The 25510-nt window shown below is 46.7% G+C and overlaps 2 protein-coding genes across 19 annotated transcripts in view; both read left to right on the top strand.

Moving 5' to 3' along the window:
- The window catches only part of USP4 (ubiquitin specific peptidase 4), a 58664-nt gene extending 48043 nt beyond the window's left edge, over positions 1-10621 (top strand). For 9 of the 14 annotated variants that reach the window (XR_013527299.1, XR_013527296.1, XR_013527298.1 and 6 more), the window contains 7 exons: positions 1120-1347; positions 3101-3171; positions 3457-3575; positions 4211-4360; positions 6950-7053; positions 9833-9921; positions 10287-10621. Coding sequence is in view for 5 of the 14 variants with exons in the window: in XM_078350851.1 (XP_078206977.1) it covers positions 1120-1347; positions 3101-3171; positions 3457-3575; positions 4211-4360; positions 6950-7053; positions 9833-9921; positions 10287-10445 (920 nt within the window). In the remaining 9 variants the exon portion in view is untranslated. Of the gene's footprint in view, positions 1-1119; positions 1348-3100; positions 3172-3456; positions 3576-4210; positions 4361-6949; positions 7054-9073; positions 9184-9832; positions 9922-10286 lie in introns of those variants that run through there. The other 5 variants (XR_013527293.1, XR_013527297.1, XR_614111.5 and 2 more) reach the window with 2 other exon arrangements.
- Positions 10622-10745: 124 nt separating this feature from the next.
- Positions 10746-22771, top strand: C15H3orf62 (chromosome 15 C3orf62 homolog). Of its 5 annotated transcripts, XM_078350855.1 has the most exons (5): positions 10746-11584; positions 11885-12299; positions 13986-14077; positions 21132-21315; positions 22604-22740. In XM_078350855.1, exons 1-4 carry the CDS (start codon positions 11290-11292, stop codon positions 21269-21271), a joined length of 942 nt encoding a protein of 313 aa, XP_078206981.1. In that variant the 5' UTR covers positions 10746-11289; the 3' UTR covers positions 21272-21315; positions 22604-22740. The 5 variants fall into 5 exon arrangements, with proteins under 5 accessions (XP_078206981.1, XP_054101624.1, XP_054101622.1 ...); XM_054245649.2 differs by lacking the exon at positions 21132-21315 and having other exon boundaries at positions 22604-22771; XM_054245647.2 differs by lacking the exon at positions 22604-22740 and having other exon boundaries at positions 21132-21412.
- The last annotated feature ends 2739 nt before the right edge of the window (positions 22772-25510 follow it).

The following is a 25510-nucleotide window of genomic DNA, read 5'->3' as shown; positions in this document are numbered from 1 at the left end:
CTTCAGTAAATACTAGTTGAAGGAAAATTCAGGATAGGTTTTTTCTGGAGGAACTGAATACTTTTACTTAATATTTGTATTTATTATAATATTTGAAAATAGCCAGGCATGGCGACTGATGCCTGTAATCCCTCACTTTGGGAGGCTGAGAGGGCAGATGACTTTAGGTCAGGAGTTCAAGGCCTGCTTGGTCAACATGGCAAAACCCTGTCTTTACTAAAAATATAAAAATTAGCTGGGTATGGTGGTGGGTGCCTGTAATCCCAGCTACTCAGGAGGCTGAGGTAGGAGAATCACTTGAACCTGGGAGGCAGAGGTGGCATTGAGCTGAGATTGTACCACTGTACTTCAGCCTGGGCAACAGAGTGAGATTCTGCTTCCAAAAAAAAAAGACAATTGACCTTTAAGTTGTGTTTCTTGGCCATGCACGGTGACTCACGCCTGTAATCCAGTACTTTGGGAGGCCAAGGTGGGCAGATGGTGAAGTCAGGAGGTGGAGACCATCCTGGCTAACATGGTGAAACCCCATCTCTAATAAAAATACAAAAAATTAGCTGGGTGTGGTGGCCTGTGCCTGTAATCCCAGCTACTCAGGAGGCTGGGCAGGAGAATCTCTTGAACCTCGGAGGCAGAGCTTGCTGTGAACTGAGATTGTGCCACTGCACTCCAGCCTGGGTGACAGAGTGAGACTAAATAAATAAATAAAGTTTCTCACTAAGCTATCTTCTTGAGTGTTGAGTATATGTTTCATTTAAGCCCTTTTCTTTCTGGGCCTAATGGTATAGTTGCAAGAGTGAGACCATGTGCTGTAATGGCCAGTAGACAACCAAGTGGCAGGGGCCCTTTTAGGATGGCAGGACTGCTGAATCTCATTGTGCCTGCAGGTGGCTCATGTCAACTCTCTGAGCCTGGCTTCCTCATTATGGGATAGCAGTGCCCACTGCCTTTCTTTCAAGGGTGTGGTGAGGGTCATGTGTGAGTTCAAGTTAAATGCAAAGGGTTAACTTCACATACACAACAAAATCTGGAAGGAAACACCATAGTTACATATTAAACAAAAATTTTTAACATTGAAATGGTGGGAAATTATATACATGTTGTTTTCCATTTGTGTGCCAGGAGATGATGAGGAAGAAATGGAGCATCAGGAAGAAGGCAACGAGCAGCCTTTAGAAACAAAAGGCAGTGGGGAAGACGACATGGGAAATGACCCCGGTGAGACCACCCAAAAGAAGATCAAAGGCCAGCCCTGCCCAAAAAGGCTTTTTACCTTCAGTCTTGTGAACTCCTATGGAACAGCTGACATAAATTCACTTGCAACTGATGGAAAACTACTTAAACTCAACTGTAAGCACGTTCTCTGACCTTTCAAGCTGAGCTCTAGGGACTTAGGATCTGTTTGAAAATCCTTGCACTTGACACTCTGCATTGGGCTTTCACAGTCTCTCTCTGTGCCTCCAGGAGCAGACACTTGTCTGATCCTTGGCTTCAAGCCCTCTAAGGACTGTTTCAGAGATCCCCCTACCTTTCAAGCTTTTCTTCTCGGTCCTTGATGACCTCGGAGGAAAGTAGGTCTCCCTCCACACCCTCTACTCTGTGGGAGTTTGCTGTGGGTCAGTAACCTTTCCCATGGCCACCCTTGGCAGCAACACTTCCCCATACTCACTCACTTATAAGAATAAACGCGTATTTCATTAATAATCATGAAATGTGACCCACTCACATTTCGCGATGTGAGTGGGTCATGGATTTTGTAGCATCACCAACACATGGAGGTTGTAATGGGGACTGCTATACAGACAGGAAGAGGCATTCTGAGGTGTTGTGTGCAAAGCACAATTGGCCAGTGAGGACACCTGTGCCAGTTGCGGGAGAGGAAGCATCTCTGTCTTACAGCTCCCTTCATTGGAGGAGAAACAAGTTAATTAGCTCTTTTGTGTTTTTTTGAATGGGTGGTATACCTTAGTTTTAATTATTTATTTATTTTTTAAAAATTTTGTTTTGTTTTGAGACAGAGTCTTGCTCTGTCACCCAGGCTAGAGTGCAGTGGCACAATCTCTGCTCAATGCTACCTCCACCTCCTAGGTTCAAGCCATTCTCCTGCCTCAGCTTCCCCAGTAGCTGGGATTACAGGCAGGCACTGCCACGCCCAGCTAATTTTTGTACTTTTAGTAGGGACAGGGTTTCTCCATGTTGGCCAGGCTGTTCTCAAACTCCTAGTCTTGTGATCCACCCACTTCGGCCTTCCAAAGTACTGGGATTACAGGTGTGAGCCACTGCGCCTGGCCTAATTTTCTTTTTCAGTTAACAGTTGGGATAGTTTTGGGTCAGTCTCTGCAGCTCTGTCCTCTGTGGCTTACCCCTCTTGGTACAATGCCTTCCAATTTTATTTTTTTGAGACAGGGTCTCACTCTGTTGCCCAGGCTGGAGTGCAGTGATATGGTCTTGGCTCACTTCACTCTTTGTCTCCTGCGTACAGGCAGTCCACCTCAGCCTCCTGAATAGCTGAGAATACAGCTGTGCACCATCACACCCAGTTAGTTTTTGTCGAGACAGGGTCTCACTATGTTGCCCAGGCTGGAATGCCTTGCAAGTTCTAGCCACCTTCTGAAACTCCAGTCTTTGACTCTTCAGCTTAGTCTTCCCCTCTCTCTCCTATGCCAAGTCCTGGAAACTGCCTGCAGGCAATAAGCTAGGATGATGTAGGGGTCTCTTGTTTTTCCCTTCTCTCAGGGATCTCCTGCTCTATCCAAGGTCTAAAAACAATTGTTTCATCAATTTTGTCAGGTTTTTTTGTGGTTTATGATAGGATGATAAATCTGGTCCCTATTACTTCATCTTAACTTGTGCCCTTTCAGAATTCTCCATAGTTAGTTCCTTTATAGCTTATTTGTATCACTGAGGAAGTCTTTGCCAAAGGCTTTTTGGGGCTGGGGGTCAGAAGCGCTGGCCCATTGCAGAGCATTGGTGTCGGCAGTGGCTGCTAATGGAGGAGCAGGTGTTGGGATAGTATGGCCTGAGTGTGGTCCTTCTCCTATCACTTGGAGAGCCTCTCCTGTTGCTTGCTGTCCCATATAACAAGTGACATTTTGGTCTTCAGCTCGATCTACACTGGCCATCGATTGGGACAGTGAAACTCGGAGCCTTTACTATGATGAGCAAGAATCTGAGGTAGGTTCCTCAGGGTTCGGGATAAGCTCAACACAGTCGTAGATCAGTGGTGTCTGCTGGTTTCTGCTCTGGATGTGGACTGGGATCATTTTCATCAGTTGGACAGCAATTTAACAAGTTATGTTTAAGACTGAGAAGGAAAAGCACTTAAAGATTTTGGCATGTTCTGTTCAGAGACTCTAGAAAGGGTACTGCATTCCAGGTGGGAGAGCCTGTGTAGGCCTTCGTGTCTTAAGCCAGTAAGATCTCTTTCTCCAGAAGAACTGAGTGCTTTGTTTCTCACAGGCCTATGAGAAGCATGTGAGCATGTTACAGCCTCAGAAGAAGAAGAAGACCACAGTGGCCCTGAGAGACTGCATCGAGCTCTTCACCACCATGGAGACCCTTGGGGAGCATGACCCCTGGTATGCAGCTCCTCACTCTCTGGGCAGAGGCCCCACACACCCCAGGACTCAGATCTGCTAGGGCCCTCTGTGCACATAAATTCCTTTGTATGACTGGGCGCAGTGGCTCATGCCTGTAATCCCAGCACTTTGAGAGAGGGAGGCAGGCAGATCACGAAGTCAGGAGATCAAGACTATCCCACCCAACGTGGTGAAACACCATCTCTACTAAAAATACAAAAAACTAGCTGGGCGTGGTGGTATGCACCTGTAGTCCCAGTTACTTGGGAGGCTGAGGCTGGGGAATCACTTGAACCTGGGACACAGAGGTTGCGGTGAGCCAAGGTCGAACCACTGCATTCCAGCCTGGGTGACAAGAGCGAGACTCTGTCTCAAAAACAAAAAACTCCTTTGTATTTGGATGTGTCACTTTTTTAATATAGCCATCCCCACAACATAGTCCTCTGTGAATTGAGGTTTCCTAGGAAAGCCATCACCTTATTTTGGAAGACAGGTCCCTGCCTGGAAGTAGTAGGGTTGAATGCTGACTAAAAGGATGGCAGCTGCCATGGGACTGCAGCTGTGCCTCCATGCATGAGTGCCCAGGTGGCACTGGCTCCCTGCCTGCCCTACTGAGTGGAGGTTTCTCTTTTCAGGTACTGCCCCAACTGTAAGAAGCATCAACAGGCCACAAAGAAGTTTGACCTATGGTCCTTGCCTAAGATCCTGGTTGTCCACCTCAAACGTTTCTCCTACAACAGATACTGGAGGGATAAGCTCGACACAGTCGTAGAATTTCCAATCAGGTGGGTCATGGTGACTACATTGTTAGGAACATTTAAAAACAGGCAAAAAAAATCTTGACACTGATTGGCTGAGTGGTTTGCCACCAAAAACTTTTCTGAGTAAGGATGTGGGTTGCTGGGCTCTAGGAGGTTAGAGTTTAGCTGTAGATATCCCTCCCGTCCCTATCCTCCCATCTTTGGGGAAGAGACTCTCCAGTGGAAGTATTTGTCCAAACTCAGGCTGCTGCCAGTCATTCCTGTCCCTTATGCCACCTAACTGGCTTGTTTTTCTTGTCCATCATCTGTCACAGGGAGCCTCACAACAGGGGACAAGGCAACCAAGAATAACCTGCCAGGGAGAGTTAGATTCTTATTGGGTGCTACAGGTGGGCTGCAGACCTGCCATGGTCCTCTCCCTAGGAAAGGGGCTGGGACTGGCTGTCTACTCATATCTTCTCAAGCCCCAGGGTATAGAAAGTAGCTGAGAATAGGAAAGTAAGTCAACAAGACAGGAGTTCCAGGCTGGGCTCGGTGGCTCAAGCCTGTAATTCCAGTACTTTGGGAGGTTGAGGCGGGTGGATCGCCTAAGTTTGAGACCAGCCTGGCCAACGTGGTGAATCTCCATCTCTATTAAAAATATAAAAATTAGCCAGGCGTGTCATGACAGGCACCTGTAATCCCAGCTACTTGGAAGGCTGAGGCAGAATAATCGCTTGAACCTGGAAGGTAGAGGTTGCAGTGAACCGAGATCGTGCCACTGCACTCCAGCCTAGGTGACAGAGCAAGACTCAGTCTCAAAAAAAGGTGGGGAGCTGAGTGCAGTGGCTCACACCTGTAATCCCAGCACTTTGGGAGGCTGAGGTGGGCGGATCACAAGGTCGGGAGTTCAGAACCAACCTCGACAACATGGTGAAACCCCGCCTCTACTAAAAATACAAAAATTAGCTGGGCATGGTGGTGGGGACCTGTAATCCCAGCTACTTGGGAGGCTAAGGCAGGAGAATCATTTGAATCCAGGAGGGAGATGTTGCAGTGAACTGAGATCACACCATTGCACTCTAGCCTAGGCAGAGATTCAAAAAAAAAAAGGAAAAAAGGAGTTCCCTGGCGGGGCACAGTAGCTCACACCTGTAAGCTCATCAATTTAGGAGGCCAAGATGGGAGGATCACTTGAGTCTAGGAGTTCAAAACCAGCCTGGGCAACATAATTCATCTCTACAAAAAATAAAAAATATATTTAAAAAAAATAGGCCAGGTGTGGTGGCTCACACCTATAATCTCAACACTTTGGAAGGCCAAAGCAGGCGGATCACATTATCAAGAGATCGAGACCATCCTGGCTAACATGGTCAAACCCCGTCTCTACTAAAAATACAAAAATTAGCTGGGCGTGGTGGCATGCACTGGTACTCGGGAGGCTGAAGCAAAAGAATTGCTTGAACCTGGAGGCAGAGGTTGCAGTGAGCTGAGATCGAGCCACTGCACTCCAGGCTGGTGACAGAGCAAGACTCTGTCTGGGAAAAAAAAAAAAAAGAAGGCTGGATGCAGTGTCTCATGCCTGTAATCCCAGCAATGTGGGAGGCCAAATCAGGTGGATCACTTGAGGTCAGGAGTTGGAGACCAGCCTGGCAAACATGGTGAAATCTTGTCTCTACTAAAAATACAAAAATTAACTGGGTGTGGTGGTACATGCCTGTAATCCCAGCTACTTGGGTGGCTGAGGTAGGAGAATCGCTTGAACCCAGGAGGTAGAGGTTGCAGTGAACCAAGATTGCACCACTGCACTCCAGCCTGGGCAACAGAGCAAGACTCTGTCTCAAATAAAAAGGGAGTTGCCCACAAAATACAGATTTTAAAATTGTTTCTGGGGGAATGAATATATACATGAAGTATAGCATGTCAGGAGGAGACTCCAGGTGATGGATAATAAGTATTTGTTGTAAAAACTCTTATCTTTTCTATGTGTTTGAAATTTTTTAAATAAAATGTTGGAGGAAGAGAGCTTCTGGGGCCTGTTTTGGTTGAGTTTAAATTATTATGGCACCAATTGTAATTCTGTTAATAGCCATTTCTGCATACTTGCTGAAGCCCTCTGTGTGTCTCCAGACCCCTCGCCACCATTTTATCTGGTGCTGGAGTTACCTGGAAGGTTTTCCCATTTTCTTTTTTCTTTTTTTTTGAGATGGAGTTTTACTCTTCTTGTCTAGGCTGGAGAGCAATGGTGCGATCTTGTCTCACTACAACCTCTGCCTCCTGGGTTCAATCGATTCTCCTGCCTCAGCGTCCCAAGTAGCTGGGATTATAGGCATGTGCCACCATACCCAGTTAATTTTGTATTTTTAGTAGAGATGGAGTTTCTCTGTGTTGGTCAGGCTGGCCTCAAACTCCTGACCTCAGGTGATCCACCTGACTCATCCTCCCAGTGTTTTCAGTTTTCAGAACACAGACCTTATGGCCCCTTCCATTGTGGTCTGTTCATTTATTCTGTCTCATATAGTTTGAGTGCCTTCCTGTGTTCTGCCCTGTTGTATAACAGAGGTTGCTGGGTTACTGTAACTACTTTGTCTGGGTTTAACATATTCAAGAGCTGTTTTTGTGTTTTGTGCTTAGAGGATTGAACATGTCCGAGTTTGTCTGTAACCAATCAGCAAGGCCTTACGTGTACGACCTCATTGCCGTGTCCAATCATTACGGAGCCATGGGGGTTGGCCACTGTAAGTATTGGTATCTGCTTCCTTCTGAGATGTTGAAATGCACTCAGCCATCATCTCTTCACCAGTGGACCAGGCATTGCCCTAAGTGCTTTGCTTATGCAGTTCCATAGGCTTCATGCTGCAGGCTTTCTTCATACTGATTCATTCCACTCTCTTCTTTCTTAAATTCTTTTTTCCATTTTCATATTCTTTAATTCAGTACCCCCACCTCTGGGACTCTGTCCTAAGGAAGTAACTTGACATCGGGGAGAAGCTTTATACACACAGATGTTCACCTGTTTATAACAGTGAAAAGTTAGTAATAGCATTGGTGACCAATTGGCACTACTGCCCATCTACTTGATGAAAGAATACACAGCCATTAAAAATAAAATTAGGCCAGGCATGGTGGCTCATGCCTGTAATCTTAACACGTTGGGAGGCCAGAGTGGGAGAATCAGTTGGGACCAAGAGTTCAAGACCAGCCTGGCCAACAATGCAAGATTCTGTCTCTTAAAAAAAAAAAAAATTAGCCAGATGTGGTAGCACCCCTGTAGTCCCATCTACTTGAGAGACTGAGGCTGGTGGATCCACTGAGTCTGGAAGATTGAGGCCACAGTGAGCCATGATTGTGCCACTGCCCTCCAGTCTGGGCAACAGAGCAAGATCTATCCTAAAAAGATAAAAATTAAATTAGTACTAACCTGGTGAAATGCTCATGGTATGTTAAATGAAAAACGGCCTCAGTGGCTCATTCCTGTAATCCCAGCACTTTGGGAGGCCGAGGTAGGCGGATCACAAGGTCAGGAGTTCAAGACCAGCATGAACAATATGGGGAAACCCTGTCTCTACTAAAAAAATATATATATATATACAAAAATTAGCTGGGCGTTGTGGCACACACCTGTAGTCCCAGGAGGCAGAGGTTGCAATGAGCCAAGGTTGCGCTACTGCACTTCAGCCTGGGCAGCAGAGCAAAACTCTGTCTCCAAAAAAAACAAATCTACACAAAATTATATCCTTACAAGATGTATTATCACAACTGTATTAACCAACAAGCTAAGAAACTGATGGGCCGAGGGATGTGAGCCTGGAAGGAGAGACACCAAAATGTTAATTTTACTTTTTTCCTCTTTGCTCTACTTTTTTTGCAAAATTTCTATAAGATTTGCTTTTTTTTTTCCGCTCTGTCACACAGGCTGGAGGGCAGTAACATGATCTTGGCTCACTGCAGCCTCCACCTCCCAGGTTCAAGGATTCTCCTGCCTCAGCCTCCCAGGTAGCTGGGATTACAGGTGCACGCCACCATACCCGGCTAATTTTTGTATTTTTAGCAAACAGGGTTTTGCCATGTTGCCCAGGCTGCTCTTAAACCCCTGGGCTCAAGCGATTCACCCTGCCTTGGCCTCTCAAAGTGCTGGGTTTACAGGTGTGAGTTACTGCGCCCAGCCTGTGTTCATTTTTAATTGCTAATTTTTGCACACAAACATACCATTTGGGCAAGTTTCTTGTCCTCAAGTTTTCTTATCCATAAGGTTAGGCTGGTTGTGTGAGGGTCCACATTGGACCTACAGTGAGAACTTCGATTGAAAGCCACCACAGGGCTCCTTCCATTGCTGCTATTGTGCGAAGCCTGGGCACCTTCTCTGTTGCCCTTCCCCATGTTCCTCACCACCACTTTGTGCAGTCAACGCTATGATGAGAAAACTGAGGCTGAAGTGTTCGACACCTTACCTAGAGCCACACAGTACGTTGACACTGGAAATCAGATCTCCACTGGATTCTGTAGTTTCTGAAAGTCTGGATGGAGTAGGAACTGGGCTCGGATTGCTGTATTAAACACATCCTACTTGGGAATAGTGTAAAATCAAGACAGGAAGCATTGCCTATGGGAAATGCTTGAATCATTGTGGGAAACTGTTACCCAGCCACAGACTCTGGACCCAGTTTTAGAGAAAGATAAATTTTTAAGGCATGTTGTTACATCCCAGCTCTGCAAACCCAAACACCCAGTGTTCCCCTAACTGGGATTATTCTGCAGGCTCCAGAGGCACTAAGCATTCTGCTGATGTTAGTCGCCACCTGCCTAGACGAAGTGAGGAAGATTGACTTGGCATGCCCTTGTGAGAGCTGTTGTTTTGCTTAAATCTTGTAAGTTTCAGCTTCTTTTATGGGTTCCCTGGTTCTGGATTATTGCACATAGCCATCCTGAAGATTGGCGTTAAATAGCTCTATTTTTTGGATTAGTTTCCCAAAAGTATAGTTTTTTTTTTTTGAGACGGAGTTTCGTTCTTGTTACCCAGGCTGGAGTGCAATGGCGCGATCTCGGCTCACCGCAACCTCCACCTCCTGGGTTCAGGCAATTCTCCTGCCTCAGCCTCCTGAGTAGCTGGGATTACAGGCACGTACCACCATGCCCAGCTAATTTTTTGTATTTTTAGTAGAGACAGGGTTTCACCATGTTGACCAGGATGGTCTCAATCTCTTGACCTCGTGATCCACCCGCCTTGGCCTCCCAAAGTGGTGGGATTACAGGCTTGAGCCACCGCGCCCGGCAAAATTATAGTTTAAAACCTTGGTCCCTGACAGCTCCATTTTTAGCCTTTAGATCCTTTTGGAGAAGGAACAGATTAGAAAAGAAGGTGAATTGTCTTTTGGTTGTTCAGACACACACTGTAAACTATTTTTAATTTCAGGGGTTTTGTTTTGGGGATTTTGTGTTTATTTAGTGCAAGCCTAATAAGCTAGCCTGATTAATCCTCTGGAGAGTGCTGGAGTATTTTCTTTGTTGACTTGGCAGACACTGCGTATGCGAAGAACAAACTGAATGGGAAATGGTATTACTTTGATGATAGCAATGTGTCGTTGGCCTCTGAGGATCAGATCGTGGTGAGTAGGCCATGATATGTGGTTCTTCCTTGTCTTCATGGATTAAAGCTGGGAAGGGCCTCTCTCAGGCTAGTTGGTTATTTCATCATCCTGATGTGACAGTGAGAGCTAGGTGTGATGGAGCTGGCTGCCATTCCTTCAGGGACTGTTGTAAATGAGAAGCTCAGCTCTCCTCAGAGTTCTCTGCACAGTGCTCCTTCCATTCCCTGCTCCCTGTCAGGGGCAGGGAAGCCATCCTCAGGTGGAAGGGTCTCCTCTGTGTTGGATATGGCAGATCTTAAAGGTTTTGGAGAGCTAGAGAAAAGCTGGGGAAAATGGGTGATTTTTCCAACCAGTGAATGGTCTTTCCCCCTCTTGTGTTTTAGACTAAAGCAGCTTATGTGCTATTTTACCAGCGTCGAGATGATGAATTTTATAAGACACCTTCACTCAGCAGTTCTGGTTCCTCTGATGGAGGGACACGACGAAGCAGCTCTCAGCAGGGCTTGGGGGATGACGAGGCTTGCAGCATGGACACCAACTGATGCTGACTCCACGATCCTGCCACCCTGCAGCACCAGTGTAATCCCCCAGGAGAACATCTTTGGCACTCTGCAGACTGCTCGTGTTCCGTTTAAAAATCAGATGAAGAAATGCCCTTCTTTTATGAGCAGAAGGAAAAAAAAAAAAAAAAAACTTTGCCTAGAAGAGGCTATGTCAAGAGGCTGAATTATTTTTCTTTTTAAACAGGTGGTGAGAAATTGCTGTGAAACCTGTGAAGCTGAGAAGTGGGGTGGGATGGGGTACACAATAGAGTATGTCTGATGGATCCCAAGGAATGGAGAGGAACACAGGCACTGAGTATGGAGGATCCTGGAGACCCACCCCACCTGCAGGGCTGCCCTGAGCTCCTGCATTTCTGGTTCTGGTGCCGATACTGGTCACCTAAGTAGTCTGCTCACAGTAACCCAAGCCTCAAGTAAACTCCCCTCTTTCCCTTGCTATGTGCACAGATACGGGTTTATAATTTTATGAAAGTTAGCCACTGAAGCCCATTTCTCCTTTGAGTCATCTTGTAATTTCCAGCTTTCTCCCTGCTAAAGAAATGAAGATATTTAGTGTTGGGGGTCTCCGGCCCTTCAACTTCCTGTGGAACCCAGCAGTTCTGTTGACCCCCGCTTTCCTAGATGAATTAAGACAGTTAAATACTGTGTGGAACTTTTACTAGATAACACTTAAAGGAAGTCAGTACATAAAACTGCCCCGTGCTGTGTCCGTCAGTCGTTTACATGTTGGCGTGAGAACAGAAACCTTTGTGGGAGCTGTCAGCCTGGAAAGGGCTCCAGTTCATGCGGATTTAGGAAAGTAATACATTTTGGTGTTTCGCAGATGCTTTCCAGCCCGGGCTTTTTCCACAACCCTGCCAAGACTCCTCCCCGGGGCCCACAGTTCGAAAGCCCCGTTCCCACTCCCCAGCCGCTGCGTGTGGGGCCACCAGACCTTAACCGGATGTACGGGTCTGGGCTTTTTTGTTTGACCTTTAACCTGACCCGTGGGTGTCCGGGGCCTGCCGGTCTCGGGCGCGCGCGTGCGATGACCGTTGGCGGGGTCGGCGTCGCCGCGCTGCGGGTCAGGACAAGGACTCGGCTGCCGACCTGTCCGAGGGCGGGCTGTGAGTTGCGGGGTAGGGCCGGCGGTCTGGGAGCCACGGTGGGGCGGTAGGCCGTGGTGGGGCGGGGAGGGAGGGGCAGGGCGCGGCGGGGCGGAGCGTCTTTAGGGCTTCTGGCAGATCGCAGGTTCCTCCGCGAGAGCCGAGAACCGCCTACTCCAAGAGGAAAGCCGGAGGGTTGTGGGTCCTGCTATAGCTAGGGCCAAGCTCCAGAAAATTGTGGCCGTTTCGGGGTGGTTTGCAGCCTCATTTGTAACATTCTTGTGTTGCCCTGTGCATTTCCAATGCATTACATAAAGACATGGTCACTTTTAGGAGAAATGTCTGAAAAACTAAGAAGATGCAGAAAGGAACTGACTGCAGCCATTGACCGGGCCTTTGAAGGAGTCAGTAATTGCCAGGAATGCACAGGCCAGCAGAGTCTGGAGCCGGGCCCTGCTCCGCTTTCCTTCTCACTGCCTGTGCACAGGCTCCTCTGCAGAAGACATCCTCTGGCAGCTTGCTCCTCTGCTGCTCCTTTTGCCGCTGTCTCCTATGCTCCTGAGAATGAGAACTCTGCTTTTGCACCAAACCGTGTCCTGGTAAATGCAAAACCACATGCTCTGTGCCCTGAGAGAAAACCTCTGACCAGCAAGGAAAATGTATTGATGCATTCCTCCATTTTGGCACCTGAGAGTGACTTTCAGAGAACTGCAGGAGAGGGGACAAACTGGAGAAAAGACAGTTTCAGGTGATTCTAATTTTGATAGCTTAACAGCTACAATTAGGGGATTCTTGTTTCTGCAAAAATGGTCAAAGATCCTAGATTTAGTTTCTGACAGTGCTCTTGCCTCCTCTTGGCAGCTCTGTGACTATGTTTGGGGAGTTCACAGACATTCTTCAGAATCTGGCCTAGGAAACGTAATATTTTGTGTATGTGTCCCAGGTGAGGGGCTAGTTGTCAATCGCTGATGTCAAACCAGTCATGGAAACCACTTTGCAGTACCCAAAGGGGTAGTGGATATAAAATAACCTGGTTTTTAAAATAACCTTATTTTTTAAGTTGCAGAAACAAAAATCTTAATTTCATCTTAACTCTGTGTTTGAACCTGGAGGCTGTGGCCTTTGGTACCCTCCTTTGCCCATGTTACTGAGAGGGTGAATTGAAAGCTGAGTCCTAGGCCGGGCATGGTGGCTCAAGCCTGTAATCCCAGCACTTTGGGAGGCCGAGGCGGGTGGATCACGAGGTCAAGAGATCGAGACCATCCAGGTCGACATGGTGAAACCCCGTCTCTACTAAAAATACAAGAAAATTAGCTGGTCACAGTGGCGCGTGCCTGTAATCCCAGCTACTCAGGAGGCTGAGGCAGGAGAATTGCCTGAACCCAGGAGGCAGAGATTGCGGTGAGCCGAGATCGCGCCATTGCACTCCAGCCTGGGTAACAAGAGTGAAACTCCGTCTCAAAAAAAAGAAAAAAAAAAAAGAAAGCTGAGTCCTTCTTCCTGGCTTCATCCTTGCCTCTGCTCCCCACTCTAACCCCAGAAGTTTTTGGACCATCACTAGGTCTCCTCTAGACTTTCTTCTCCCAAGTAACTTGAAATTGCCTGGTCCCAGGCACCTTGACTTGGAGAAGGAATGAACATATGAGATGAAACTTCAAAAGTTCTGCCATCTTGACTGCTTCATAGGCAAGGAATAAAGAGCCCATTCAACTAGTTAACTTCACAAATTTCTTTTTCCTTTCAATTCCACAAGTATTTATATTAGCACTCATAAATAGTGCAGGCCTTGCAGGGTGTGGTGGCTGGCTCATGCCTGTAATCTCAGCACTTTAGGAGGCTGAGGGGGGTGGATCACTTGAGGTCAGGAGTTTGAGACCAGCTGGGACGTGGTGAAACCCCATCTCTACTAACAATACAAATATTAGCCAGGCGCAGTGGTGCATGCCTGTAATCCCAGCTACTCGGGAGACCGAGGCAGGAGAATTGCTTGAATCCAGGAGGCAGAGGATGCAGTGAGCTGAGATCTTGCCACAGCACTCCAGCCTGGGCAACAGAGCCAGACTCCATCTTAAACAAAAAAAATGCAGGCCAGGCGAGATGGCTTATGCCTATAATCCCAGCACTTTGGTGGGTGAGGTGGCTTGAGCCCAAGAGTTCGAGACCAGCCTTGGCAACATGGCAAAACCCTATCTCTAAAAAAGAAAAAAAGTTAATACAGTCCGTGATGCTCATGAGTCATTATGATAATGCTGTTAGTCAATTTCTTCATGGATGTGGCAGTTTCTAATTGTCCTCTAATCAAAGCTTAAATGACAAGGTCACCATTAAGTTTCTGTCTTTGAGATTATTTAAAACTGGGTTCCTTTCAATATTTTCTTGAAAGAGAATCTAATTCCCCACCTTTTCTCCCCCCTCCCCGACCTGGGGGCTACAGGAAAGATATGGAGAGAGATTTGAAGGCTGACTCAAACTTGCCACTCAACAATTCTAGCCAAGAGGTCACAGAGGATCTGCTTGATATGATTGGTGAGTACAGAGGGCCAGTCCATCCTCTCCTTGGGAAGATAGGTCCTTCACATGGGTCCCTGAGTCAACAAATATCTCAGATTTAAGAAACACTTTCTTCTAGCTTGGGTACCATAGTGAGATCTGTCTCTAAATACTTTTTAATTAGCTGGGCACAGTGGTGTGTGCCTATAATCCCAACTACTAGGGAGGCTGAGGTAGAAGGATCACTCGAGTCCAGGAATTCAAGCTATAACCACACCACTGTACTGCAGCCTGTGCAACAATGCAAGACCCCATCTCAAAAAAACAAAACAAAACCCACCACCACCACTTTTTGCAGGGAGAGACAGAGTCTCATTATGTCACCCAGGCTGGAGTGCAGTGGCGTGATCACAGTTCACTGCAGCCTCAACCTCCCTGGGCTCAAATGATCCTCTCAGCTCAGCCTCCCAAGTCGCCATAGTACTATAGTAGTACTACAGGTGCACACCACCATGCCTGGCTAATTTTTGTGTTTTTTTAGTGACGGAGTTTTTTTTTGTTTGTTTTTTGTTTTTGAGACGGATTTTCGCTCTTGTTACCCAGGCTGGAGTGCAATGGCGCGATCTCAGCTCACCACAACGTCTTCCTCCTGGGCTCAAGCAATTCTCCTGCCTCAGCCTCCCGAGTAGCTGGGACTACAGTCGCATGCCACCATGCCCAGCTAATTTTTTTGTATTTTTAGTAGAGACGGGGTTTCACCATGTTGACCAGAATGGTCTCGATCTCTTGACCTCGTGATCCACCCGCCTCGTCCTCCGAGAGTGCTGGGATTATAGGCGTGAGCCACCGCACCTAGCCTGTAGTGACAAGAGTTTTGCTATGTTGTCCAGGCTGGTCTTAGAACTCCTGGGCTCAAGTGATGCACTCACTGTGGCCTCTCAGTGCTGGGATTACAGGCATGAGCCTTACATTTTTATTTGATTGATTTGTGTTGCTTACAACATACTCTGCATTGAGAACTGAATGTTAACAAATGTACCCCATGTACCCCAAAACCTAAAATGAAAAAACAAATCCTTTCCCTTCCCCCATACAACTGATTATCTAGTGAAGTGATACATCAATCAGATCATTTCATAAATGTCTAGATACACTGAGTCCCTGAAGGCAAGGGATGGTGACCACTAGGACATGGTGATTGAGCTTAGATTTTTTTAGGAGACTGGACAGAAGCAAAAAAGAGGAGAGTTGTTCAGTGGGGGTTGGTAATTGAAGATCAGGAGAAAAGGGCTGGGCGCAGTGGCTCACATCTTTAATCCTAGCACTTTAGGAGGCTGAGGTGGGCGGATCACTTGTCAGGAGGAGCTCAAGACCAGCCTGGGCAAATTGGCAAAACTCCTTCTCTACTAAAAACACAAAAAATTAGCCAGGCATGGTGGTGCACGCCTGTAATCCCAGCCACTTGGATGGCTGAGGTATGATAATTGCTTGAACCCAGGAGGCAGAGGTTGCAGTGAGCCGAGATCGCACCACTGCACTCCAGCCTGGGCAACAGAATGAGAACAAGACTCTGTCTCAATTTTTAAAAAGTTGAGAAAAATTTGAAGCCAAAAGCTTTCCTATAATTCTATCACGCAGAGATAACCACTGTTAATATAGTATAGCATATATCCTGTCAGACTTTTTTTTCTACATAGAAATCTGTATATTCTGGGCTGGGAGCGGTGCCTCAAGCCTGTAATCCCAGCACTTTGGGAGGCCGAGGCAGGTGGATCACGAGGTCAAGAGATCGAGACCATCCTGGTCAACATGGTGAAACCCCGTCTCTACTAAAAATACAAAAAATTAGCTGGGCATGGTGGCGCGTGCCTGTAAAAAAGGAGAATTGCCTGAACCCAGGAGGCAGAGGTTGCAGTGAGCCGAGATCGCACCATTGCACTCCAGCCTGGGTACCAAGAACGAAACTCCGCCTCAAAAAAAAAAAAGAAATCTGTATGTTCTATATGTGAACTACATGTGCTCTATTTTTTATTTATTTTGTCTTTTTATTATTAGTAGTAGTATTTTTTATAAATAGAGACAAGGTCTTGCTTTGTTACCCAGGCTGGTCTTGAACTCCTGGTCTCAAGTGATCCTCCTGCCTCAGCCTCTCAAAGTGCTGGGGCATACCAACCAATGTGCCCTGTTTTTACAGGCTTACCATGCCAGTGTGCCCTGTTTTTAAACAACTCATACTACATAGTAGACAAACAGCTCCTAGTAAAGGGCTGAATAGCCTTGGGTGCTGCCTGAAGCTGTTGTTTCTGAAAGGTCTCCAGGTTATGAGGGAGAAAAAGAAGGCCTGGAGAGGATAGGTACTCATCCTGGGCCACAAAGTAAAACCCCTGCCAGCCTGTGACTTCAGTGGCCTGCTCCAATAGCCCGAGGAGGTGAACTGAAATCATTACTGCCTCTACCCACCATCTTCCTTGGCCTTCACCAACATCAGGGAGCATTTTCTTTTCTTTTCTTTTCTTTTTTTTTTTTTTTGAGACAGGGTCTCACTCTGTTGCCTAGTCTGGTCTCAAAACTCCTGGCTGCAAGTGATTATTCTACCTCAGCCTCCCAAGTTGCTGGGACTGCATGTACACACCACCACTCCTGGCTAGGAACATTTTTGTTACCCTAAAGACCTTGTTTTTTTTTTCACATTGTGTTTTGTCATCCCTGAGAACCAGGACAACAATGTACATTTCTTTTTCTTTTTTTTGGTTTGGATTCTCGCTCTGTCTCCAGGCTGGAGTACAGTGGTGCGATCTCAGCTCACTGCAACCTCAGCCTCCAAGTTTCAAGTGATTACCCTGCCTCAGCCTCCTGAGTAGCTGGGACTACTCACCATGCCCGGCTAGTTTTTTGCATTAGTAGAGACAGGTTTCACCATGTTCGCCAGGATGGTCTCGATCTCCTGACCTCATGATCCGCCTTCCTCAGCCTCCCAAAGTGCTAGGATTACAGGTGTGAGTCACCGCACCTGGCCAACCAGGTACATTTCGGTATCCTCCCATTTATACCTTTCTTGGGGAGTGGCATATAGTTGGAACTCAATAAATGCTTGGGCCTGAAAGGAGGATACCAAACCTACCTTAATTTGGCAGTCCAGCAGCTTACCTGCCCTGGGGCAGAAATGTCTGCTTTTCCACAATCCCTGAAGAATGACAACCCATTAATGGTTTTTAACTTGTACCTGAAATGTCTTCAGAAACCTTCCACTGGAATTGTAAAGCTAAATGTTCTTATTTTTAAGACCATACAAGCATCCGAACTATTGAAGAATTGGCTGGAAAAATAGAATTTGAAAATGAATTAAACCACGTGTGTGGTCATTGTCAAGATTCACCCTTCAGGAAGGAAGCCTGGGCCCTGCTCCTGAACAAGAGTCCTCAGAAGGCCTCAGATACTGACCCTGGCAGCCTCAAACAGGCTTTTGATGATCATAATATCATTGAGACTGTTCTGGACTTGGAAGAGGACTACAATGTGATGACCTCTTTTAAATATCAAATTGAGTAAGGACAGTTGATCTAAGCCTTACAGCAGGAGGTAGCCCTTGAGCCTGAGCAGAAGCAGCCACAGTGGCCATCAGGGGCCACATTTCTAAAAAAGTTGGCAGAACCTGAATTACCAGACCATGTTTAACTCCCAGTTGTGTCCCTTTTTAAGCTGTGAGACTAGTTTTTTGAATTCTATTGCTTTGAAGTGTTTCCTATTATTATTATTTTTTTACTTGACATCTTGAATGTGTTTTTTTGATTCATGTTCAGTATACCCAGTATCCAAGGTAGGTATGGGTCGTGGGCCTCTGCTGTGTCTCTTGGTGTTCTTTTCCATGGGCCCCTAAAAAATACAGGAGTGGCCAGGTACAGTGGCTCACGCCTATAATCCCAGCACTTTGGGAGGCCAAGGCAGATGGATCACTTGAGGTCAGGAGTTCCAGACCTAGGGCCTGGCCAACATGGCGAAATCCCATCTCCACTAAAAATACAAAAATTAGCCAGGAGTGGTGGCATGCACCTTATAGGTCCCAGCTACTCAGGAGGCTGAGGCAGGAGAATTGCTTGAACCCAGGAGGCAGAGGTTGCAGTGAGCCAAGATTGCGCCACCACACTCCAGCCTGGGTGACAGAGGCAAGACTCCATCTAAAAAATAATAATAATTTAACTGGGCATGGTGGTTCATGCCTGTAGTCCCAGCTACTTAGAGGGCTGAGGCTGGGGGGATCACTTGAGGCCAGGAGGCGGAGGTTGCAGTAAGCTGAGATCGTGCCACTGTACTTCAACATGGGTGACAGAGTGAGACCCTGTCTCAAAAAAAAAAAAAAGAAAACCAAATCTCAGGGAAGTGCCCACCTCCTGAGCTAGTAAGAGAGGAAGGAATATGGGGGTGAGGCAGAGCTAGCAAAAGGCTGTTTTTTGTTTAGTTTTTAAAGACTAGTGAAGTTTAGTATACGAAGTGGGGAAAGAGTAGAACAAGGAGTTAGATCCATAACTGTGAATAGTCAATTGAGATAACTCACTACCTTTGGACTAGCCAGGGCTGTTTATAAGCGCTAATACCTGAACAAACCAAAAGTTGGGGAGAAAGGGCTAACAGCTGAGTGACTGCCCAACATGCTATCTTTTAGACCAGTGACTCTGGCACAGGGCAGGCTTCCCAGCCAGCAACACCCCCTACCACAGGTCTAGTGATTCCTTTGGGCTCACAGGTGGAGGCTACACACCCACTCCTTAGCAGAGCTTGGCCTAGCACCACTGGTGCCTCAAGAACTATGGCATGGTTAGACCCCAGCCACTTGATTGGATGTGACTCCCTAGTGGGCATGGCCTAGTTCCCAACCAGTTATGGCCACTGCCACTGCCCTGTCTGGGACAGTAGTAGAGGTCAAGGATAACTAAAGGCTCCTTTCAGGCCGTCTACCACTCAGTCCCTGCAGGAGGTAGCACGCTCAATAAGCATTCACAACCTGCGGAGTCAGAGGCCAATTTCTTCTCCCTGAGCAAGAAGAATGGAAGCAAATGAGAAGTGCTCACAGCATGCTTGACTGCCCCTGCTCAGGTGAAGAATAGGCTCTCTGGATGGAGAGATGTCAGGCTAACTTGATACTCAGAAAAACAGGTCTCAAAACAATGCCTTCCAAAGAATACATATGGATGTGGATGCATACTCTCCTGTAGATGAGGTGGAGTTTAATTCCTGTCCTCCCTCTCATATTTCCCACCTCATTACCACCTTTTGAAAATGAACTAGACTTAGTGATTCTTCCCACAACTAAAGTAGGAAAAGTCACAAACTTATAGTGGGGAAGCCTGGCAAACACCTAACCAAGTGATGTCATGAGAGGGGTGCATCACTTCTGGTATTCCTACCAAAAACCCAAATTCCCAGTATATGATCGTGAGGCAAATGTCAGACAAATCCAGACCTGAGGGACATTCTACAGGATACCTGCCAGAACTCAAGACCGTCAAGGTGGCTAAGTGCAGTGGCTCACACCTATAATCCCAACACTTTGGGAAGTCAAGGCCAGCGGATCACTTGAGGTCAGTAGTTTGAGACCAGCCTGGCCAACATGGCAAAACCCCATCTCTACTAAAAACACAAAAATTGGCCAGGTGTCATGGCATGTACCTGTAGTCACAGCTACGCAGGAGGCTGAGGCAGGAGAATTGCTTGAACTCAGGTGATGGAGGTTACAGTGAGCCAGAATCCCACGACTGCACTCCAGCCTGGGCAACAAGCAAGACTCTGCCTCAAAAAAAAAAAAAAAGACTTGAAGTCATGAAAAATAAGGAAAGGCTCGGGCTGGGCGTGGTGACTCACACCTGTAATCCCAGCACTTTGGGAGGTCAAGGCAGGTGGATCACGACGTCAGAAGTTCAGGACTAGCCTGACCAATATGGTGAAACCCTGTCTCTACTAAAAATACAAAAATTAGCCAGGTGTGGTGGTGCAAGCCTGTAGTCCTAGCTACTTGGGAGACTGAGGCTGGAGAATCACTTGAGCCCAGGAGGTGGAGGTTGCAGTGAGCCAGGATCGTGCCACTGCCCTCCAGCCTTGGTGGGCAGTGGCACGATCCTTTGAGACTCCATCTCAAAAATAATTAATTAAGGAAAGACTCCAAAAATTATCAACAGACCACTAAAGACTAAGGAGACACAATGGCTAAATGCAACATGGAATCCTGGAGTGCATCTTGGAACAGAAAGAGAATGTTATTGGAAAAACTGATAAAATTTGAACAAAGTCTAGTGTTTATTATTTATTTATTTATTTATTTTTTTGAGACAGAGTTTCGCTCTTGTTACCCAGGCTGGAGTGCAATGGCGCGATCTCGGCTCACCGCAAGCTCCGCCTCATGAGTTCAGGCTATTCTCCTGCCTCAGCCTCCTGAGTAGCTGGGATTACAGGCACGCACCATCATGCCCAGCTAATTTTTTTTGTATTTTTAGTAGAGATGGGGTTTCACCATGTTGACCAGGATCATCTCGATCTCTTGACCTCGTGATCCACCCGTCTTGGCCTCCCAAAGTGCTGGGATTATAGGCGTGAGCCACTGAGCCCGGCCAAAGTCTAGTGTTTAATGTATTGATGTCAGTTTCTTAGTTTTGATAAATGTGTCAGAGTTCTGTAAGATGTTAACATTGGAGAGCCTGAGTGAAGGGTATATATGAGGTATCTTTTCTGTAAATCTAAAGTTATCCCCAAACTGAAAATGCACATAATTGCACTTTGGATCAAGTGGAATTGATCCCAAGTTTGTGAAAATGTGTATGAGCTCACATGTGCAAAAAAACTGTTGGGGGTAGTGGATAAGAGGGTAGTCTTTCTGTCAAATGTATTTTCTAATTTATCTGTAGTGAACATGTATTGCCTCTGTAAAGACAAAAGTGGGGTTTTTTTTTTTTTTTATTGTTTTTGTTTTACTATTTTGTCCTTTATTTTACATTTCAGAAATAGCATTTTAGCATTTTAATTAATTACTTATTCATAGAGTTGTGGATGGCACTCTTTTTTTTTTTTTTTTTTGAGACGGAGTTTTGCTCTTGTTGCCCAGGATGGAGTTTAATAATGGCGCAATCTCAGCTCATCACAACCTGCGCCTTCCGGGGTTCAAGCCATTCTCCTGCGTCGGCCTCCCAAGTAGCTGGGATTACAGGCATGCGCCACCATGCCTGGCTAACAAAAGCAGTTTAAAAACATTCATCTCCAGTCAACTAGCCACAGACATCCTTCACCAGGTACCTGTCCACTCGACCTTCAGTTTCTGGAGTGGAGCCTAGTGCCACAACAGGAGGGCTTGGCAGGACCGTTACTCGGGGGCAGTCATTTTTTGGGGGAGCTGGATCTGCAGGAGCTGGATTCTCTAGGTCTGAAAGAGCTGTTTCTCAGGAGCTCAGTTAGTTCACTGGTTTACTGGTCAGGGCCTGGCCCCTACCAGGTGCAGCTTTGCAGAAGTGGCTATATTAAATGGGGTTCTAGCCAGGCTTGGTGGCTCACAGCTATAATCCCAGCACTTTGGGAAGCCAAAGTGGTGGATCACTTGAGGTCTTGAGTTTGAGATCAGCCTGGCCAACATGGTGAAACCCCATCTCTACTAAAATTACAAACATTAGCTAGCATCGTGTTGCATGCCTGTAGTCCTAGCTACTCGGGAGGCTGAAGCAGGAGAATCACTTGAACCCAGGAGGCAGAGGTTACAGTGAGCTGAGATTGTGCCACTACTGCACTCCAGCCTGGGTGTAGGGGAGAGAACTGAATGATGTAAAACATTTTAAGTTTCTCAGTCATGACCAAGGTCAACTATTGAGTCTCCCTGAGGAGACTCCCTTGCTCCAAAGCAAGACTCTGTCTCAAAAAATTAAATAAATAAATAAAATAAATAAATGGGGATCTATCCCTAACTCTAGAAGACTTTGAAATGGATTTTTTTTTTTCCTACCTGGAGTAGAGACTTGGGAATGAGGGCCCATCACAGGGTGGGGGTGGAGAAGAAGGGAGAGTACAAGCTCTCCCTGGCCTGAGAGACAGGTATGCCTTTGCTTGAGCAAAGCCTTTATGTAAAAATTCAGATTTGTCAAACAGGCAATTCATCCTGGAATCCTTGAATGTGGAACTTTTCCTCACTGTAGAAATGTAGCTGTACAGTCAAGCAGGTGAGCCCTGAGCCTCTCCATGCCAGTCCCAGATTAGCAGGGAGTGGGCACATAGGCCTCCTTATTTCCCTGGTGACACAGACTACTCCTGTCTCTGCATCTCGGGTTCCCTGAGGTGCCCAAGAACTTCCTGCCTTCATCATCTGTGTCTAGGCAGTGGGCAGATGCATGCTCATTTGCTCAGAACAGGGTTTAAGGAGCTCTTCTCCAGGGATTTAGTTGGAGGGGGAACAGAAGCCCAGAATTTTAATAAAACTTCCTTAGGTTTGCAAGGAGCTAGGACCAAAGCCTTCTCAGGGAGACTCAATAGTTGACCTTCGTCAGGACTGAGAAACTTAAAATGTTTTACATCATTCAGTTCTCTCCCCCACAGTTCATCTTGGCAAGCCAAACAATCATTGAATTGTTTCCGTGGAAACACCAAACCGCAATTTGGATTACCAGAATCAAAATAGAAACAAGAAAGCTTCAAAAATAAATAGCAATGGAACTTGCTAGTCACAAACTGCAAACTGAAGCCATAGCACAAGGCATATGAGAAGGTGGACCCATCCAACCCTATGACAAGAGGTTTCAGGATCTATGGCTGCCTCCTTACCAGTGTTCATGCCAAAGCCACTTGAAATCAGAGTTGTAAGCCAAATGATGATAAACTTTGTAACAATACTTAAGGGAGGAGCTGGTCTTTAGATGCTTCTAGAAGGAGAGATTTTCAAGCTGGAGGGGAAGGCTGAGAAGAAATGGCAGGAACAAGGAGAGAGATAAGTGAATGGTGGAGTGAAGTTCCAGCAGGGAGCACAGAGTCACAACTGAGGCCTGGGAGAAAAACAGCAATTCTTCCAAAGGGGCAATTCAAGACGTCTGGCTGCAGGCTGGAAATGATGACCCTGTCCTCGGTTCATTTGGATTCTTGTGTTCCCCACACTCACAGGCATCACTGCCTGTCTAGCTACATGGATCTGATTCTAGATTCTGAATTCTTGCCACTTGAGCTCTGGGAGCACTTACGTTAGCACACCTCTGTCTCTAAGGCTCAGGTCACCACAGTTGGGCATGGGGACCTACCCTCTCATCTCCAGGGCTAAGGGTTCCCTTTCCCCATTCTTCTGCTACTCCCTCCCTCTTAGGATAGGGGAGCCAACTCCTGGCACACCTGCCCTGATTCCTTGGCATTCTCCTGGGCCCACCCCACCACCAACTTTTAATCCCAGGGATGATTCCAACAGCATCGGGAGACCAGGAGGAAGGAGACAGACAACCTGGGGTCCTGTGTCCCTCAAATTTTCACTCAGGAATGTGGTGATAGAGTAACACCATTCTGCCACCTGGTAAAATTGTGAGTTGTCAGTGTTCAAAAGTGGATGAAGAAGATTTGCAAAAGGGACCTAGCTCAGGCCAATCTCTCCTGAAATGGCTAGACCAGGGGCTCACCTGGTTTCAGAGTGCTACTTTTTCCTTTTTTTTTTTTTTTTTTTTTTTTTAAGACAGAGTCTCTCTCACCCAGGCTGAGGTGCAGTGGTGAGATCTCGGCTCACTGCAACCTCCGTCTCCTGGGTTTAAGCGATTCTTCTGCCTCAGCCTCCCAAGTAGCTGGGATTACAGGTGCCCACTATTATACCCAGCTAATTTTTGTATTTTTAGTAGAGACGGGGTTTCACCAGGTTGGCCAGGCTAATTTTTGTATTTTTAGCAGAGATGGGTTTCACCATGTTGGCCAGGCTGGTTTCGAACTCCTGATCTCAAGTGATCTGCCCACCTTGGCTTCCCAAAGTGCTGGGATTACAGGCATGAGCCACTGTGCCTGGCCCAGAATGGTACTTTTTTTTTTTTTGAGAGGGAGCCTCGCTTAGCCTCCCAAAGTGCTGGTATTATGGCATGAGCCACTGCACCCAGCCTTAGAGTGGTACTTCTGATTGAGCCACAAGATGTTTTAATGTTGTAGCAAAGACCAATGAATCATGCAAACCGTGGGAGGCCTTGGGAAGCCAATACACCTGATTATAGATGATTATTGAAAAGGCTCTGGGCCAGGCACAGTGGCTCAAACCTGTTCACTTTGGGAGGCCACAGTGAGAGGACTGCTTGAGCGCCGCAGTTTGAGATCAGTCTGGGAAACAGGGAGACACCATCTCTATTTTTAAATTGTGTGTGTGTGTCAGGGTCTCACTCTGTTGCCCAGGCTGAAGTGCATGCAGTGGCATGAGGTCACCTCACTGCAATCTCCGCCTCCTGGGTTGAAATGGTTTTTCTGCCTCAGCCTCCCAGGTAGCTAAGATTATAGGCACCTGCCACCACACTTGGCTCATTTCTGTATTTTTTGTAAAGATGAGGTTTTGCCATGTTGACCAGGCTGGTCTGGAACTCCTGAACTTAAACAATCCATCTGCCTCAGCCTTCCAAAGTGTTGGGATTACAGGCATGAGCCACTATGCTTGGCCTATATTTAATTTTTTTTAATAAAAAACTTTAAAAAAAGAAAAGGCTCTGTCATCCTGAGACAAACTGTGGCTAAGGCTATTTGCATTCTCCTGGGAAAGTATGGGAGAACATTAATATTTTAGGTTCCAACTAAATATTTAGAGTGAACAATAGTTTACTCAGGAAATCTATTTGAAAATGGATCCCAGCAGTAGTGGGGAAGGACTCTGTGTTCTAGACTGTCCGGAAATTGCCTGATTTGATAGAGTTTTGGCCTCAGGCCTGGCATAAACGTGCTCATTCCTATAAATCCCAGCACTTTGAGAGGCTGAGGTAGGCGGATGGCTTGAGCCCAGGGGTTGAAGACCAGCCTGGGCAACATGGTGAAATCCCATCCCTACAAAAAATATAAAAATGAGCTGGTTGTGACCAGGCACAATGGCTTACTCCTGTAATCCCAGCACTTTGGGAAGCCGAGGTGGGCAGATCACCTGAGGAATTCGACACTAGCCTTGTCAACATGGTGACATCCCATCTTTACTAAAAATACAAAAATTAACCAGTGTGGTGGTGGGTGCCTGTAATCCCTTCTACTCAGAGACAGCAGCAGGAGAATCACTTGAACCCAGGAGGTGGAGGCTGCAGTGAGCTGAGATTGCACCATCGCACTCCAGCCTGTGCCACAAGAGTAAAACACCATCTCAAAAAATAATAAATACATTGATACATGCGAATGTGGAGACAATTTGGTATTGTAGTAAGCTTAATTTCCATCATTAGGCTGTAGGTGGAGTTGTATCAGAGGGAGAAGGCCCTGGGTAGCTTTTTGGGCCCCAGATCCATAGATGTCCTACCACATCTG

This window comes from Callithrix jacchus, chromosome 15 (assembly GCF_049354715.1).
Source record: "Callithrix jacchus isolate 240 chromosome 15, calJac240_pri, whole genome shotgun sequence".
NCBI classification, from domain to species: Eukaryota; Metazoa; Chordata; class Mammalia; order Primates; family Cebidae; genus Callithrix; species Callithrix jacchus.
Note: the sequence above shows the minus strand (reverse complement) of the source record. Positions and strands in the feature narration are given on the sequence as shown.